Here is a 19,831-nt window from a genome sequence, read left to right as displayed (position 1 = left end):
CTACACAGAACAGTATGTGCTATCTTACATTTTTAAGGATGCAATTAGTTACTATAGTGTATTATTGGGTGTCCCATTTTCTCAGGTGATATGGAGGGCATTGAGGAGGACATATTTTAAATGGGACAGTTAGCAGGGGGAAAGGTGACATTGTACTTTGGCAGTTCCTAGAAAATTCAACTTACGTACAAAGTCTTTCACCATTGCAAAGACTATCCAGCTACTTTCAGGACTCATTTTCTTTTCTAAATAAACTATCATTAAATTATAGAACCTAAAACAACTTAATATTCCATGAGAGTGTTTTAAGAAGAGAAAAATTGGGAAAGAAATTTTGAATTGTATAATATACTAGCACAGGAACTGATTTGGTTTTCAGCTTTGGCCATTTAAATGACAAATCCCAAATGTTGGTGAGTGTAGAAAGGTTAGTATATCTATGTATTCAGTATTTAAAAAAAAAAATGGCTGAGTGGTTTAATAGTGTTTTCAGTTATAGCACATCAACACAAATCCAACTAGAAAGACTAGCCTTGGCAGGGAGTAGAATTTGTTTTATCTTTTTTAAAGGATTGATGAGTCTTAAACTCAGATGCATTGGAGTGTTAGTTTCTGAAATGAATTAACTTTTCTTAGGATGCTTTGTAATATAACCAGTTAGTAAGGAAAGGAAAAAAGAAAAACTCTAAATAAAATCAATGAATGATTCTCTGAAATTTCATGCACCTCAAGATTCAACAAGTAAGCTTATGTATAAAATCCCAGACCAAGAAAAGTCTTATTTTATAATATCTCCTCAAACCTCCAAACTATTGGAGAGAATATCCCTTGAAATATCATCTCCTTACTTCCTCTTCAAGAGGTGCATACCTAAAAAGTTATTGATTTGATTCTGAAGGATATGGGGTTTATTATGTAGGAAGCCATGGCAGGGTACAAGTATGAGAAATTAATGATGGTTTTGTAAGTGTCCATGCTGCTATGTGGAACCAGTGGGGCAACTGTCAATCTATATGATAATACATTCCCAAACTTCATAAAGTCAGTGATGTGAAAAAGCATTGATTTCTTTTTGAGCTAAACAGAATTTGTCAAAGAGAAAGAGCAATGAGTTTACTGAAGTTAACACCTCAGCTTGCAGGATAGTAATTTCTTATCTTAGTAAATATTTTATAACTTCACATGTAAAATCCCTTGTTTTCATTTCTGGGAAAATAATATCCTCAACACACACATTTCTAATAATATTGATAATTCTACTTCTAATTGATCTTGGGTTCTGAATTTAGTATATTCTTTCTACTTTGGAACTCCCTCCCTCCCCCACATACACACACAAAACCCTTTCCTTTCAGACTATTTTCTTATTCCCAGCATATCTATCTTTGTACTATGTCAATAGTATAGCAGCTGGTATCCAGATACAGGGAATGCTTTCCCAAAAGCATGTGGAAGATTAGCATAGGATTTTTTAGAGGTAGAAAAACTTTTAAAATGTAAATTCTTGACCAATATCAAGAAAAGAGAACAAGAAAACACCTTCAGTCTACTCATTCATTTGACATAATTCATTAACAAATTTTTTTCATCCATAACAGTTCCTAAGTAAATACAAAGTAAGCATTTCTTCCTCTATACTTGCTTCGCTGGGCAAATCCCATTATTAGCTCAGTGTGTAACAATGCAGCTGATTTAAAATAATTATGACTAAAATGGAATGTTTATGCTTAATAAAACTAACATATACATAGGTCCTAAAAAAATCTCTAAAAATACAAGCAATATATTTATTTGGAGATTTTATATATATTTTTTTAAATCTAAAGTTTCTTTGCTTGAAATTTGGCCAAGTTTTTTGACCATATCTGACATATACTGAAGTTGAGAAAGAACATCAGTAAATTGATTTAATTTTTTATTATATACAAAAACTTCTAAAAGTAATTTCCTATTGAATAAGTACCTTAAAATGCTAAATGTGCCAAGTATTACAATTTTTTAAATTCCAAAATTACGTCCTAAGAAGTCAAGTGTGGTATTTTACTTGAGAGGAAACCTTGATTAGCTACAGGCGTTGTACTGTGACATGAGTAAGATACATCTCTTTTCCCCTTCCCTGGAATAAATTATTGCAGAATTAAACATAAATTTAAATGAGATGTGGTGACTTTTCTTTAAAAGCATGTAACTTACCCCCAAAATGATGTATTTTCAGCACATTTTGGATTCTGATGATGTTTAGCTCTGCATTGCCATTCACGACAAGCTGTCACACTACAAATTTCTTTTTTTAATATATGAAAATACTTATGGCTGTTCTAGCAGAAGTCTTAAAGTGTTTTGTATAAACATTCTTAACTGATCTATTTGTAAACCTTTTTAACGGCAATTTTCATTCCAAATATACAATTCACTCATAACAAATAATATAGCATTTGATGTTTTCCTCAAAGATCAACTTGGCCTAATGCAATTTATCTCTTAATTTTTTTTTTTCCTTGAAAACCAAAATCAGTTAAGCATCTCAAACAAATACACAAATAAGGACCTTATCTCTTTAATGGCTTGTTCAGGCTTTGCCCATACTTACCGCTTAATGATCAGAAGCATTTAATTTTCAACAAAGCTTCCAAAGTTTCATTAAAACCCACCTACAAAGCTGATGGATAAGTGATAGTGATTGTGATAGAAAAGATGTGGCATATTATTAACCTAAATAGGCACCAAGGCGAAAAGTAAACATGTAAGGGAATACTTTTTTGAAGGCAAGTTTCTTCCTATTTGTCATTATTAAACTCTAGAGCATCTGCTACAAGTTTGATCTTCAGTACGGATATGAGGCATTGCTGTCTGGAAATGAAAGTATAAGATAAGGTGGTATTCTTAAGAGATCTTCATGAGGAAAATAACCCAGGTTGCCATTTAGGGGGGAAATCAATACAAAGACCTAGAAACTCACAGAGAGAGGACATTTTCAGGTATAGGTCATAGTTTATCAAGTTGCCTTCTTTGCAATGTAATTTACTTGCTAATAAGACCAACAGACTATACCAGAATACTCTGTTATCATCAAAATGTGATTTTAAAATACTCTTCTTCTTTCTGGTATAGTTTAGTCTTCCCCCACCCTCTTAAAGTAGGCAGACAAAGTCAGTTTAGAGGAAAATGAATGGATTTCTATTGAAGTACAAAATAAATAAATGAACGAAAAATTAAATAACTCTATATAGTACAGAGCTTGGAACATTACAATGCATTTAAGAAACAGGCCTACCGTTTTCATCATCTGACTTATTTTCATTATCAGAGTCAGTCAGGGTAAGGGCTGAGTTTTCACGACTTGATAGACCGGAACTGCGCCTGGATTTGATCCCTCTCCCCCACAATCTTATAGCATGCTCTGGAGACATTCCTCCCTCTGTATCTGAGTCAGCGTCAGACCCTGTGCTCAAGGAGTAGCCTTGGTGAAGAATTCCTATGTCGGAGCAGTAACCACTTCGATGAGGGGAGGGTTCACAGATTCCTAGTTCTGCAAGGGTGAAGTTAGTTCCTAGGATGACAGCAAAAGAAATGACATATTAAAATTCAGGGAATTTAAACAAACAAATAAATAAAATAGTCTTAGAAATGAGCAAATAGAGCCTTTTGTCCAGGTTAAAAACTATTATAATATAGAAATGAGTTAGATTTTTTTTTTTAAGCAAGGTGGTCATTTAGTGCTTAAAAAGTATTGATTATGCATTTATTATGTATCAGGAATCCTGCTAAGTTTTGAGAAATACAGAACAAAAATGAAACAGCATATCACCCCAAGAAACTTCCATTTTATATTGTGAGAACCATCATATACACATAATTTGACGAGGAATGAGTATTTTGGCCATAACTCAAAGAAATGTTAAGGGCTTATAATCACTCTCATGACAAAATGTCCAGAGAAGATTTTAGTGTTTTGATCTCTCCAATAGCCCTGCCAAGCATAAGGTTGTTCAGTGTCCTGGCAGTACAGAGGTGGTGCTGTCTCTAATGATAACATGTGCCAGCTTTTATTTTGATATAACATGTGAATCAGAACCCATAGGAATGAGCTTCAGCACCAGAAATATTCAAAATTTTTGCAGAGTGAAACTTCCCTGATTTAGGAAGCTCAGATACAAACTCAGATACAAAGTAACTTTTAAAACACAAGAAATTATAGAAAAAGACCATTTCTTCCTACTGTACAGCCTCTTGCTCCTTAAACTACTTATTGATTTTAAAAAAATGTATATCATTCAATTAACTCAACATTTGGTGCTCTAAGCATAGGAAATTTTGTAAGTAATTGAACAACCATGAAGCAGCACAGTCTTCTCTAGTCTGACCCTTTTTATAAATTTAGTTAATCCTATCCATTCTTATCAGTCACAAATCATTTATGATCTCAAGATAAAGTTAAACTCAATCTAACACTGAGATAGTATGTGAACATGGAATTTTTTGGGGGAAAGATACATTTTTAGTGTCCAGATTTTTAGATCAGCTTAGTCTGTAATTAACTTACAATAAACATATTTTAAGTTGGCTTTTTTTGTTAATGCACACTGATTTTCTGAGACTTATTTGTCTGTGTAAATAGTCCAAAAAGTGTGCTTCAATGAATCAAACCCAATTCTATACATAATTATTTTCTGCAGAGTGAAACATATCTATTGGAAAGATAAACCAAGCGAAAATACATATCAGCAGGGGCATTTGCCTACTACCTGTGCAGAAAGAAGGGAACTGATAACTAATCTTTATATCACTAAATGGTGTTCTTTATTCCCTATGTACTTCTTATCACACTATCATAGTTTCCTTCTCTCAGCCCAATTTATTAAATTCCAGCTTACATCCTAGGGATTTAGGAATTGCTAATAATTGTACATTAAAATATACATTTCAGACTCAATTGACTTTAAAATTGAAGCTATTGAGTTCAGCTATGCCTGAAGAGCCAGTCCTTCCATTCTGATCCTCTGGCATCCTATATGATAGGACTGATACTTTATGCTGTTCCTTAATTTATACTTAATTCAAGGGCACATATTTTATTACTATTGACATGTTTCCATATTGTAATTTTTTAAAATTTGCACTATGAAACAATAGTGCAAAAAATTTTTTTTTTGTCAAGGATTTTTTTAAGCTGCAGCTTCAAGGATATATATGTTTATAGACAGATATGGAGATATTTATATATGTGTGTATATGTATTTATAAGCATAAATATTAAACATATAATATTTACACATTTCATATATATATATATATATACACACACATATACATTCTATACATATAAACATATAGGGCAGGGAATAAGACATGTGATTTCATTTATGCAGGGAACTCCTGGTAGAGAAATGCCTTTTATAAAGGCATTTCAATGTCTGCTATTCAACTTGCAATTTCAGAATGTGATCTGGTGAATGGAGGTGAAGTAACTGAAAGTTTAAATGACTTGCCCAGAATCATACTTACAATCTATGTGAAAGGAATGACTTGGACCTAGTGTATTTCTGATTTCAGGGCCAACTAGCAATTCATTAAGCCACTAATACTTTTAAATGTAGGGGGTTTCTTAATTCCAGTAGATAAAATTTTATATGACTAAAATCAACATGCTCTCTGCTAAAAATTTCCCTCATTTTCATCCCTATGTATAGTATGCCTAGCTCATTATATAAAAATAGTTCCATATATTAGTTTAATAAGAGCCACTGGCAAACTCAGAAACAAAAATAGATCTTTTGACCTCTTCATGGTCCTTAAAGACCTGTGGGGCATTCCTTAAGGAATTCACTTGGGAATTCCCAAATCAGGATTACCTCTGAGATTAAAAGGCAGGGCAGAGACTAAAGGGCAGGACAGTGACTAGAGGAAATTCAACTCCTGGAAACAAAAGTCTTCCCCAAACACCTCCTATCTGTCTCCTCCCCTATTGTTCCTGGACCAATTTTTTTGTCATCAAATGTTAGGTTGGTCTTACTGCTTTTAACCCACTCAAAGCAAAACATTCTTAGGCAGATTTTTGCATAAAGAGGCTTATATCTGTTGTATAAGCATACCTGTTGTCTTCATCTAGGTAGTAGTGAACATAAAACATAGCATACCAAAGAACCCCATTCCTTTGTATCAAAGGGATAACTTATCAGAAGGAACTGGAATTCCATAGCAACACTATTATTACTTAGTTCAATTCAATTCAATCAACATTTATTGAAGATCTCCTACGTACAAAGTTGTGAGTTAAATGTTTAAATAAAGTATTTTTAAGAAGAGCTTAAAAACTGTTAGATAAAATGAATGTCAGTATCTTTCAATGGCAGAAGCTTCACATTAAAGGGACTCTACAAGTCACTTAATCTAACTTACCAGTCAAATAACAGCCCTAAAACATGATCTGTCAATTTCTCTTAAATATTTCCAGCCACCAAGAGTTCACTATTTCACAAGGCAGATTATTCAATTAATGGACAACTTCAATAATTGGAAAATTAAAAAAAATAATAACAATTGGAAAAGTTGTCCAGATAATGACTTCAAATTTCTTTACTTCTCATACCTTCCATTTAATGATTTCAGCTTTTCTTAATAGAGCTATGAAAAATAAACCAACTTACTTTTTCACACAATAACTCTGAGAGTAAATAAAAACAACTTTCACGTTCTTCCTTAAATCTTCCCTATCCACAAGTCAAACATCCTCAGGTACTTTGATCATTATTTATGTAACATCATTTCCATATGTCTCACTATCTTGGTTAATCACCTGTGTATAACCTCAAATTTGTTAATGGTCCGCAAAATCTATTACTCAAAACTGGTCATGATACTTCAAATGTGGTTAACCCATAATAGAATACAGTAGGGATATTACATTTTAATACAGTTTATTGATGAACTTTGTCTTTACATCACAGTTGGTTCACTCTTCCACTTAAGATGGGACCCTTTCTTATGACAAGAAAAATAATTTAATCAAAAACATCAGATATAGAGAGTCTAATATTGCATACATTCTAATCCCTGATGACTTTGGCATGAATATAAAGATATATTTCTTTATCTCTTCTCTATTACTTTAATTGGTTTTTCCAACTGGCTGGATTCAACATTCTTTTTGTGATCTCTCAATTTACATGATTTTTTGTCATTGAATGTAATGTTGTTTTGGTTTTATTTATTTCATTCTATATTAGTTCATACATAGCTTCCTGCACTTCTCTGAATTTCTTATATTCCTCATTTCTTCCAGCTCTTCAAAGGAAGGAGATTCTTACATAGTTTCTTTGAGCCCCAATCTAGTCATCCAAGGAAGTACCTTCTATAAAGAACTGATACAGAAAACACCTTTTCATATGTTGTAGTGCCCTATTCCTCAAGAGCTACAGCTATTAGAAACTGAGAAAAGAAAGGTTTTGGGATCATAGTTACAATAGCTCTATGATTGGAAGAGATTAGAGAGATGACTTAGTCTAAAACCTCTCACCATTACAGGTAAAGAAACTGAGGCAAAGGATAATTTAGAGATTTAGCCATATTCACAGAGACAGTTAGAAAGCAGGGCCTGAAATCAAATTGTTAGATTCCAGAGCTAACATTCTTTTCATAGTATATATCTTTTCATAGCTTCTTGAGATCTCACCACTAAAGTCCTTGGTAGTACCAAAAAGTTCAAATCAGAAACAAATATTGTTTTATTAATGGAAATGACACTAATGCAGATGTATTACATCTGACCTGTTAGGTGTCCACTAAGTACCAATAAACTTTTCCATTACTATTGTCCTTTTCATTTACATTGTTATAGCAATTTTGTTATAGCAATTTGAGAATTTCCCCTGACTAAAAAGTAGTAGATATGTGACTTCAAGCCAGATTTTCTGAGCCAAAATCCTTCCTACATTCCATACAACATATGTCACAAATAGAGATGAAAACTGAATGCTTTAGTTTTAAAAAATCTGAATATTTATTCATAGAGAACTAAGCATTTGGATATTAGGAGAGTTTGAATTTTTATCTGAATGATTTTCTTTTTATCTGGTTGCCTGGTGTTAGGCAAATGTGACCTCAGTTGGAAAAAAAAATTACTCGGATGTAAGCAATGAAGTTCTGGTTCAAGTGTATATGCAGATGGATATGAATGAAATGAAAGGATTCTCAAATTCCATAAATTTCTCTGCCACCTTTACAATCTCAAAACAGGAAAATGAATATGGTATTCTCTACTTGTATTAATCATTCAGGAAAAATAATTATCTATCTTTCTATCTATATCCCTAGATATTTTTCTCATCTTTTTCTGGAAAACCTCCAACAAGGAAACAACACCCACAAATGGTTTGAATGACTGTCATTTCCTAAACAAAAATAACACATTCAGTAGCCTCTTAAACTTGAACTTATTTTCTGCACTAGTGGTGAAAATGCCAACATGATTAAAAATCAATTGCAGTATTAAAAATGTAGTCCAGTTACCTTAGGTAAAGAAATTAGCTATGCTTGTATTTCTGACTACAAGAATCCTATCACTCTGTAATTAGGTTCTTCAAAAAAAAAAAATAGTGAGCCATGACAATGAGTTGACAACAATCTTGTAGCTGAGTATTGTACTCTGAAGGGTACCTCTCTTGTTAGAGAGCTCCTCTGAGATCCTCTACTATTTAAGGATGGCATCCAGGGATTTCTTGTCCTCATTTCCTACTCAGCTATTTTCCTGGACTTCATAATTTCCAGAATTTCACCATTCCACAAAAGGAAATCAATTCAGAAACCTACTTCTCTTTAAGATTACTTGCCATTCTAGCATCATGATTTCATCATGGCCATGAGTTACTCTGCACTCCACCTCTGCTTCTCAGCTTTTCCTTTATTGGGGCAACCATTAGATTGTGAATTCTTTGAGGGAAGGGACTTTTTTATGCATTTCATTGTATCCCCAGTCCTTAGCATAATGCTTGACATACAGAAAATAATTAATAAATGTTTATTGACTCTAATTCTGATACTTGATAATTCTGTATTTGAACAGTTAATGAGTTATTTAACACCAATGCAAATTCTGGATCACATGACCAAAAAAATAGAAGCCTAAACATTTTCTCTAGTATCCACTGATTTTCAAAATTTTTCAAAAGAAAAATTAAGTGAGGTAGAACAATTACAGTTGACCCCACAGGACAAGAAGCATTGCAATGTAATGTGAACTAACACTGGACATTACTAATCCACAAGTTCCTTACTCAGCATTCCTCCCCAATAAGTCTCTATATTCTTGCAGGGGACATAAACCAAACCATGAAGCTTGTATTTTGGTATCCATTCAGAGATTCATCTTCTACTGCAGAGTATCTTCTGCCAGTGCATCCCACTCTTTTAGATTAGGGTGTTCCAGTGATGTCAGAAGCTTTTCTTAAAACATGAACCCTTCCTTCTCTAAGCCTGACAAAAATGGTAGATTTTGATTCAAATCAGTCAGACAACTAAAGGATTGAGCAAGTCCCTCAATGTGGGTGAAGAAGTTGGTGCAATGCTAAGTCCATTGTAATAGCCTCTTTCAAAGAGGGAGAAGTCAGAAAGTCGATGAGAGATAAATATATGGGGAAAGGGGAAAGATTTCAAATGTAATTAAAAGCCTTGAGTAAAAGATACATCAACATAGATGGCACTAAATTTAGAAAGGAAGACAAATTTTTAAAAAATTCAAAATATGTCAAATATCTCTAAGTAAATCTTGCTTGATGCTTCTAAAGAAAACATGGGACTATAGTAAGGTGTTCTAGAATGATTCAAGATGAAAAAAAAGAATACTTAGAACACTTTAGAAGGCAGAAAAATGACAGAATGAATCATCTATATAGTAGAAATAATAAAAAAAAATGAATCTCCAGTGGTGACTCTATCCAGAGAAGTGGGAGAAGATGTAGAATGTAAATTCACTGAAGCAAAGGACAATTTAAAATAAGAAAAACAAATAAACAAAAAAAGACAAATATTTTATTTCACAAAATCAGAAAAAAAATCAGATTTAGAAGGTATTCCAAAGTTCATCTAGTTCAACCAATAAACAAGAATGCCCTTTACAACATTATCTGACAAGGGATCAATCATTCAGAAGTTATATAAAGTTCTCTAGTGATGAGGAAGTTGGCACATCATTGGGAGCCAACTGGATGTTTTTGTAACTCTATTATTAAGAAAATGTTCTATGTGTGTGTATTTTAATACAGTGGAAATGGTGCTTTGTTTCACACCTCTGCCACATGATACCTTCATGACCTTATTCAAAGGATTACATCTCTCCATACTTCAGTTTCCTCTCAAGTTTAAAAAAGAGAGATTGAACTGGATGACTTCTAAAGTCTCTTTCTATTCTAAATCTACCATCTTTTAACTCTTACTATAGGTTTAAATTTGTTTATTTTTAACTTCTATTCATTCTCTTAGTTCTTCCCTTTGAGACCAAGCAAAACAAGTCCAACCACTTTGCTATAAAAATAGCCTTTCAAAAATCCAGAAACAGCTCAGCCTTCTCCTGTTTAGTTTGAACACTCACTATTCTTATCTGGCATGAGCTTGAAGTTTTTCATTATCTTGATTAACCTTCTGTTTATCAATGTCCTTCCCAAAATATATCCACAAAGTTTCAATGCAATATTATAGCCATAGACACTAGAGTAGATTATAGTGGAAATAATGCTTCTATATTCTTTTTGTTTGTTTATTTTGTTTTGTTTTGAAGTAGCCCATTTGTCATTATACTGATACAACTTTCTGGCCTGAATCTCAATATCTAGAAAATTAAAAAAATACTTTCTTTACAGAATTATTGGAAGAATCATTTCAAAATTGTTCATCCTGAAAGTTCTTTCAAGGAATTTACATTCTTAATCTTCTTAATGCCTTTGGTTTTGTGATTTATTTCTATTTGCATGGGCAAAGGAAAATATGGACATCAACCATAGAGTGAGAGTCATGATTGGATATTCAAGTTTATTCTGCTACCATGCAAATTCAGGTTACAATGAAATGCTGTTTCAACTCAAGCTGCACATGTTTAGATATACTTATTGCCTATTCAGTTAAATAATGGAACATCTAGTCTGCTCAACTTTGGACAATACACTTGATGTATCTATGCAGAAGCTACTGATGTTCATTTGCAATACTTTACCACTGACAGTATAGTATTTGCATTCTTAACAGTCATGAAGGTGCCTGTCTCCAACATTCACTTGATGTTGTAAAAACACTGACTTTCCTGTCATTGAAGGATTATTGTAGAGCTCAAGAGTTCATGAACTCATTTACATTCTGACACCTCGTGAGATGAATATTTCATTCTGTACCACTAGATGAACTTATATTCAGTAGATATTTTACCCAAGTAACTGGCCAGAACCTCTGCCTATCCATGAAAGTATGAGAGAGCAAAAATGAACAGAAGAAATATTCTTCCTTATATAGGACTGATTCAAATAATTTAATCACAAACTAAACTAGGAAGCAACTACTTGCTGAAAACCATGAAAATTTCTCTCATTTGTGCCAGAAGACAAGAAACAATTTATAATCTCTTAAGATCCTTTGTATATCTAGTCATATAGGGCAAAACAGTAGTGGAAAGAACTGAATGTATAGTCAAAGATTCTACACCTAATCTCAGCACTGCTATTTAATAATTATGTCATCTTGAAAAAGGGTGACTTTACCTTTCAGGATCCCAGTTTTCTTATGCACAAAATTACTGGACTTGTTGGACAAGACAATCTCTAAATCTATTAGTCTGTTCAATTAGGACAATCATCAAAAGAAGACAATAGAAATGGTTTAGATCAGAGTCTGTTTTTTTTTTTTTTTTTTTTCATTCTTTTCCACATTGTTTCATGTGCTCAGGACACATTCCCATGCACATGCACACATACACAAAAACAACCTGTAGCTTATAATAGATAAAGGCACATGTAGAGACTTAATTGCATTTTAGCACCTGACAGCTGTTGACTTACCAGGAATTGTTGAGTCACCAAACCAATGTAAGAAAAAAAAAATACAGGAATAGAAAACAGTAGCTTATTCAATGGAGAAAAAAAAAAAAAAAAACAAAAAACTTATACTATCACAGCTGAAGTACCACCCCATCAGTGCTATTATGTACATGTTCTGAGTGATGCTGTTACTAATCAGTTTCAGCAACGCCAGAGGCATAATCATCTGACTTAAATACATCATTTCCAGTGTGGTTTGAGACATCAACTAAAAGGACTAATGTGCATTACCTTCAACACTGATGGACACAACCATCTGTAAGGAAAACAAGAACTTCACAAAAATTTCAATATATCTAGAGGGAATGACTAATGTCTTAAAAATATTGACTCTAGCTGCTCAAAACTTCCACCAGAGCTAGAGATATTAAGCAATTTAGGTATACTGCTGACAACAGACTTGTAAAAGAAATGTCCTCTAACAGAAGAGACCAAAATTCCATATAGGTGGTCTCTCTCCACATTGTGGAGATTTTCTATTTTTTACAGAAAGTTCAGGCACAAGGTAGGACTCAGATAATCTTTTATAGCTATATCTAGCTGTAGGTATAGCTGCATACACAAATGTATGTACATTTATACATGTATGTATATATATGTACATACGTTGAGAGAGAGATTTTAAATGTTTTCGACTTTGTTATTTTAAAATCAACTCACAATCAACCTAGATTGGTGGTGGGAAAAAACACTTGGTTTGGAGGCAGAGTGCCTTTAGTTGGCATCCCACCTCTGCCACTACAAACCTAACTGGCTTTGGGCAAACCTTGCTCAACTTCAGGTTCCTATCTAAAATGAGGGGTTTAGATTAGCTCTAAATTCTATGGTTTTATAATCAGAGATTTTCATATTCATTGATCAGATTAATCATATGATAATATTCCATCCTCCTTTATCCCAAGTTCACCTGTCATTTCTTAGAAAGAAGCAAAATAAGAATTATTTTTTTATTAAAGCTTTTTATTTTCAAAACATATGCATGGATAATTTTTCAACATTGATTCTTGCATAGCCTTGTGTTCCAAATTTTCCCCTCCTTTCCCCCACCCCCTCCCCTAGATGACAAGCAATCCAATATATATTATACATGTTAAAATATATGTTAAATCCAATATATGTAAACATATTTATACAATTATCCTGCTGCACAAGAAAAATCAGTTAAAAAGAAAAGAAATGAATAAGAAAACAAAATGCACACACAAGTGAACAACTACAAAAAGAGTGAGAATGTTATGTTGTGATCCACACTCAGTTCTCACAGTCCTGTCTCTGGGTATAAATGGCTCTCTTCATCACAAGATCACTGGAACTGGTCTGAATCATCTTATTGTTGGAAAGAGCCTTGTCCATCAGAATTGTTCATCATACAATATTGTTGAAATGTACAGTGATCTGATTCTGTTCATTTCACTTAGCATCAGTTCATGTAAGTCTCTCCAGGTCTCTTTAAAATCATCCTGCTGATCATTTCTTAAAGAGCAATAATATTCCATAGCATTCATACACCACAACTTATTCAGCCATTCTTCAACTGATGGACATCCACTCAGTTTCCAGTTTCTTGCCACTACGAAAAGGGCTGCCACAAACAGCAAAATAAGAATTTTGAAAGAAGTCTCTGGACTACTCTTAATTTTTAGCACATAGATGATAGTACAAAGAGACAGCAGTTAAGCCTAAGAAGCAATAAATGATGACTAAGGAAAAAAATAACTATGAAACCAGACAGAAAACATTACTCTAAAGATCTATTGAAAGGGAAAACAGTTCTATATACCTACAGAGCTTCTGAGGACATCATTGTATTAAAGCACAGTATTATAACTGATATTTATTTAATAAAGGGGAAAAGAAGTTTGAGTATTTGAATGGAGAATATCTTTCTAAAAATATACATATATGGAATTGTTTAATCTCCAGGGAAGTTGAATAAAAAATGAAGATGGAAAGAATAGAAATGATAGGAATAATCATTATTATTTCTAAACCTCTCACTCTAGAGACATATCTCTCTTTCCCTTATTTATTGAGACTTTTTTTCTGGGAATATCAAGCTATGAAAAAAAATACATCGCAAATAATGCAACACATTACATGTAATTTTAAAATTCATAGTAAGCTTAGTAACACAGTGATGTAAAACCTTTAACAAAGTATTTTTAAAACTTCTGTAGCTTCCTTCTTCATTCTCCCCCAAAATACCAATACCAGTACCAATGAGAAAGCAATTATATGAAACTTTAAAAGTTCTGCAAAGCATTTAACTTGCACAATTTCATTTTATCATCACAATAACTCTGTTTTATTGTCCCCATTTTACAGATGAGGAAACTGAAGTTAAGTGACATATCCAGGGTTAAACAACTACTGTGTACCTGTGGCAAGATGCCTGGCACATAATAATTACTTAATAAATACTTTTTATTGATTGATTGAAAGCTTGTTCTTCTAGATTTCAAGCTGCATGCCATGCTGCATTAGCACTAGAAAATAGTGACTTCATTTGCTCCTATCGTTTAATGCATATTGAACAAATTGATCCAAAAATTTCAAACTAGCTGTCTTATGAATCAACATCATTAAAACGAAGGCAGTAACAACTGCCCATTCCTAAAGACAGCAAAATAGAAAGCTAGAAAGATGCATAAAAAGTACCAACTTAGTCCCTAGTCTGACTGATAACCAGTCAATGTTACTATATGATACTCTGCCTATTTTTGGAGGTCATGCCTGGGATATTGTTGCTTTCTTAAAATGCCAGCTAACCCTTCTGAGAAAAAAAAATGGTGCTTTTCTGCAAAAACATATTAAATCCAACATGACATATAATTGTTCTCTATTAGGATCTCTCTTTGTTGACATTTTCCAGGTGCTTTGCGCTATCCAGCACTTCCTGTACCCTCAACAGAGGAACAATATTTCCCTTATTAAGACAGCTCTGTTTTCTAAAGGGGCTGCTCATTCTGTATTCTCCTTTGTTATATTAAGATGGAGTAAAAGGGAAATTGCTATATCACTAGCAAAAGCCTGGTATTCCTATGTCCTCACAGGTTAGGAGCTTCCTTAATTTGAGGGCTCTCATTACAGGATAGTTAGGGATCTGAAGTGGATTATTATTTCCAACAGTTATTTCTTTCTTCAACTTCCACTCTCTTAGAGTTGCCCTCAAATTACTTTCTCTTATATGCTATATGCTCAATCTCAATACAGCTAAAGAAATCAAAATGGTTCTCTCAGAAAGTCTATCTATCAGCATTATCAGGGTACAATTCCTCAGTGAAGCTTTAGTTTGTTTTACTGCTTAGCTTGTAGGTCTTCTGCTTTTCAGTTCAGATGATCCTGGAGGATCTTTTATCATCAGACAGGATTCATATGAATTAGTTGGCACACACTGTTCACATTTCAGAGAAACCACAACAACAGAATGACGAGCTTTGAATTCTTCCTTTTTAAACTTCTGAATACTAAGAACAGGTTGATACATTCTTGATGAAGTATTTTGAATCTTGTTTAAATAAAGGAGAAAAAAAAAGTAAAAACTCTCCCTCTCTTTTCTCTCTCCCCCTCTCTTTTTCTCTCTTCCTCTCTCTTTCCCCCCCTCTATTTAAATACATATATATGTGTATATGTATATACTTATGTATATTTACACACACATAGACAAACATAGATACTTTGGCTATCTCACTCTTTGCCTCAGTTTCCTCAACTATAAAAGGAGGAGAGGTGGAATCTGATGATCTCTAAAGTCTCTTCCAAGTTTTGCATTCTATGATAATATTTTCCCTCTGGTGAGAAACCAGGCGATAAGCCTTGCAGAAGGAAAAAAAAAACCTTTGGGAGAATGGACAGAAAAAAGAATAGCTGACATAATTCTCTTGAAAGGGAGGAGGCCCAGGGGTTTTTGAATTTTATTTGTGACTAGCTTTAAAATGAATGGTGTATCAACTTGTAGATGATCTTACTGAATTAGGCATCATCTCAGAAATCCCTTTGTCTACAAACAAACAGAATGCAAATAGACTTAAAGGATATGATACACTAAAGTAGGGCACAGAAACACATGCATGAATGGACGGAAAGGTGGAAGCAGACACATCGATTACTAGGAAGAAAAAAGCATCAGTTTCACCCAGTCATTCATTCTTATCATTCTAATTCTATTTCTTCCCTCTCTGCTAATTATAGCCCCTCATATTTCTTGCTGGTATTTATCTAGAAATACTTCAATATAAAGAAGGGGAAAAACTCAGGTTTTTGTTGGTTTATACATTTCAACTTCCTTTAATGGTCCTCTCCAAAGAGATAGTGAATTCTTGCCTCAGAATCTTCTTTCCAGGATCTTTTAAAAATTTTTAAAATTTTTTTTATTGCTATCCTGTGGTTGCTTCTTAATCAAAATTCAGAATAATAAAAGATAAAGCATGTATATTTGTGTTTTATTTTCCTAAAATTGTGCTAGATTGTTATTCCAAAAAAAAAAAAAAGGTCTGTTTTGTACATCACAAAACCAAGTTCTGTAAGTTTCCTATGTTACAATGATTCCAAAATGTTCAGCATCATTTACCCTTTTTTATTGTTAATATAAGGATTCATTTCCAAGACCTCAAATAACATGAAGTTTATTCATTTATTTATTTATTTATGCATTGCATGCACTGATGAACTAGCCTGCTCAGCAAGCATTTAACAGATTAGACACTTGAACATGGTTTCAGGCAATGCTCTCTCATGTTTCTGCGTATTGCCTGATAAACACTTCAAAGTAAACCGCTCATAAATATGAAATGAAAAGCCGAGAAGTCGTTATGCACAGCTTTGAGATACAAATCTCTTTATTCCCCTCTGAAGTGGGGTTTGATTGACATAATGAGTCATAGATCCTGTCCAGGGACACACCGCCTTATCCCCCTTTTCCTCTGGAGACAGGGAGACTTTAAAGAAATCCACTTCAGAACTTTCTGATAGACAGCGACTAGGAAAAAAAAAAAAAAGTTGAATCCTATATTAAATAACTTATTATTTTGTGTTAATGCCTACTTTGACAACTATGACATATGTCAGAGTTTGACAATATATCGTTACACAGACATTATTAACTGCAACTTTTAGAAAGAAAAATGCCAAATTCTAGTAAATTATGCCAGACTACACCTTCTCTTCTTCTATATGAATTGCTACTATGAAAACCTGAGAAATTCTACCCCTTGTCTTTCTGATAAGGAAAAAAAATCACTAATAAGGTAACTGCAGAATTGCAGCACCAAAATACGATATGGACTAGTGATTATCGTGGAAAACATTTTTTTTTTTTCCGAGTCACTCTTTTTTTTTTCTTAAAACTGAGTTGTAATATATGCTATTTTCCAATCAATAAACCTTTCTCCTCATTTCTCCCTCTAATACAAAAAAAATCTCACAATTAAGCACAGATATTTAGTATAGTAAAATCTAATGTAGGGACTGTCTATGCAAGTTATTTCTATGTTAGTATTTTGTCATTCTTTAGTGGAAAAGAAGGATATTTATTTTAAGTTTCTTCATTTGAAATCACTTTGTCCACTATGTTTGAATAGAGAGAGATTGACTTTTAGTGCCATCTTCATATGTAGTGGTCATTGTGTAGCTTGTTCTTTTGGTTCTGCCATCTTTTCTCTACATCAATTCAAATAAAGCTTCATATGTTTTATGAATTGTTCAAATTGCTTCTTCCTTATACCAAGAGAAATTCCATTTCATCCATATGCCATGATTTTTTCAGCCATGTTATACTCAGTGCCTAGTAAATTGTAGGTGATTAATATGTGCTTATTGATGGACATCTTGATTAACTGATGCTATATGAGTATTGAATTTCACAAAATCATAAAATCTCAGAATCAGAAGAGACTGGAGAGGTCATCTTGCCTAACACCAAATTTGTATATGAATTCTTTACCTAATATTCTTGACAAGGGGTCAGTCAGACTCTGCTTGAAGACTGCAAGTGACATTGAATTCATACATGGAGAGTTCAAATTCTCACTTTTTTTCTTTATATTAAGCAAGACTTTTTATTCCTATAAGCTCCATTTATTGGTCTAGTTATGACTTCTAGCATTGAGGAAAATTAATCTAATCTTTTTTTTTTTTTTCCAACATGCCTGCTTCAGAGATACTCTCTAAGCCTTCTCTTCTTTAAATATCTACTAAAGAGAATAAACTCCAGACTGAAGCATTCAAGGCCCTCTAAATATGACTCCACACTATAGTCCTGCCATTTCATATGCTTCTTCTTCATATAATTTGTATTCTAGTCAAACTTGAATTACTCTCCACTCGTCATCCTTATCCATGCTTTCTCTTGCTGCCATGTATTGCTCATATTGCATCATATTGCATAATTCCTGGCATGGTAGGCACTTAATAAACGTTTATTTGATTGAATTGAAAATATTCCTCTCTACCTCAGCTTTCATATCATACTATTAATTCACATAGCTCTCATGTTTATTGTGCAATGATGTCCAACTCTTTGTGATGTGATTTGGATTTTTCTTGCAAATACATTAGAGTGTTTGCTATTTTCTTCTGCTCATTTTACAAATGAGAAAACTAAGACAAATAGGATTAAGTTTCTTTCTTAGTACCACACAGAAAGCATCTGAGGCTGAATTTGAACTCAGATCTTCTTGGTTCTCTATCATACTCATCTGTCTCTCATAGATTTTACAATCCATTAAAATGCCTAGATTATTTTTCACTTGACTTTGGGGGCCCAATTAAGGCTCTAAATTTCTTCCTATCATATTTCACTTTGAAAACTTTGTGAAATTTTCCAAATGTAATCCAACCCACATAGCTCTTCTTACATGTTCACTTCTGGACTTGGTGTATGTCTATTTGCAATCTATCCAAGATATTGATGGTCATCCACCTAATTATATGCAATAACTTGAACAATAGGCTTTTCATTCACTTTTTTGTGTGTATTATTTGGCCAGTCTTATTTGGATAGTTGTAGAACTCCATAAGAAGGTGCTACAACATTATATGGCTTGATGTAGTTAGTACTATGCCATGCACTAACAGGAACATCTAGAGCAGTGGTCCTCAAACTTTTTAAATAGGGGGCCAGTTCACTGTCCCCCAGACTGTTGGAGGGCTGGACTATAGCAAAAACAAAAACTCACACTCTGTTATCGCCCCTCAGCCCATCTGCAATAACCCAGTGGGCCGCATAAATGTCCTCAGCGGGTCACATCTGGCCCTCAGGCCCTAGTTTGAGAATCCCAGATCTAGAGGATCTCATGTCCTATATGGAATCAATCTTACATTTAGATCCTCCACAAGTTATCTTTTATGACAGAAATAATTATTAGTTAAATACTGATATTTTATTTTTCATTTAATATTGATAATTAAACATCATTGAATAATGTTATCTCTGTCATTAAACATGCCAGTAATATTTTTAATGATCTCAAGCTATTCCCTAGATTTGAATAACATTCCCACTACCACCTTTTAAAAATACCAACATTTTCTGAAAATGTTAAATAACCACAAGTGATGGAAAATCAGTCTCTTGAGACTCAAAGTTTTAAATGAACCTAAGGAAGACATGGAAAGATGATGATTTCCATAATATCATCTAGGAAAGGTATAGTTTAAGAAAAAGGAGAGGAGGCAACAGGCTAATAATGTTATGGCATCAAGGAATTGTCCAAATTCTTCACATGTAGCTACAGAATATTTTTTTTTTAAAGAAA

At 33.3% G+C, this 19,831-nt stretch overlaps 1 protein-coding gene across 1 annotated transcript in view; it reads right to left on the bottom strand.

Annotated features, from left to right (window-relative positions):
• TENM2 (teneurin transmembrane protein 2) overlaps window positions 1-19,831 on the bottom strand; it is a 985,642-nt gene that overhangs the window by 885,957 nt on the left and 79,854 nt on the right. Inside the window, 1 exon segment of the mRNA XM_074292010.1 lies at window positions 3,275-3,550. Within this exon segment, the coding sequence (XP_074148111.1) occupies window positions 3,275-3,550 (276 nt within the window).

The sequence above is a fragment of the Sminthopsis crassicaudata genome, chromosome 2 (genome assembly GCF_048593235.1).
Source record: "Sminthopsis crassicaudata isolate SCR6 chromosome 2, ASM4859323v1, whole genome shotgun sequence".
NCBI classification, from domain to species: Eukaryota; Metazoa; Chordata; class Mammalia; order Dasyuromorphia; family Dasyuridae; genus Sminthopsis; species Sminthopsis crassicaudata.
Note: the sequence above shows the minus strand (reverse complement) of the source record. Positions and strands in the feature narration are given on the sequence as shown.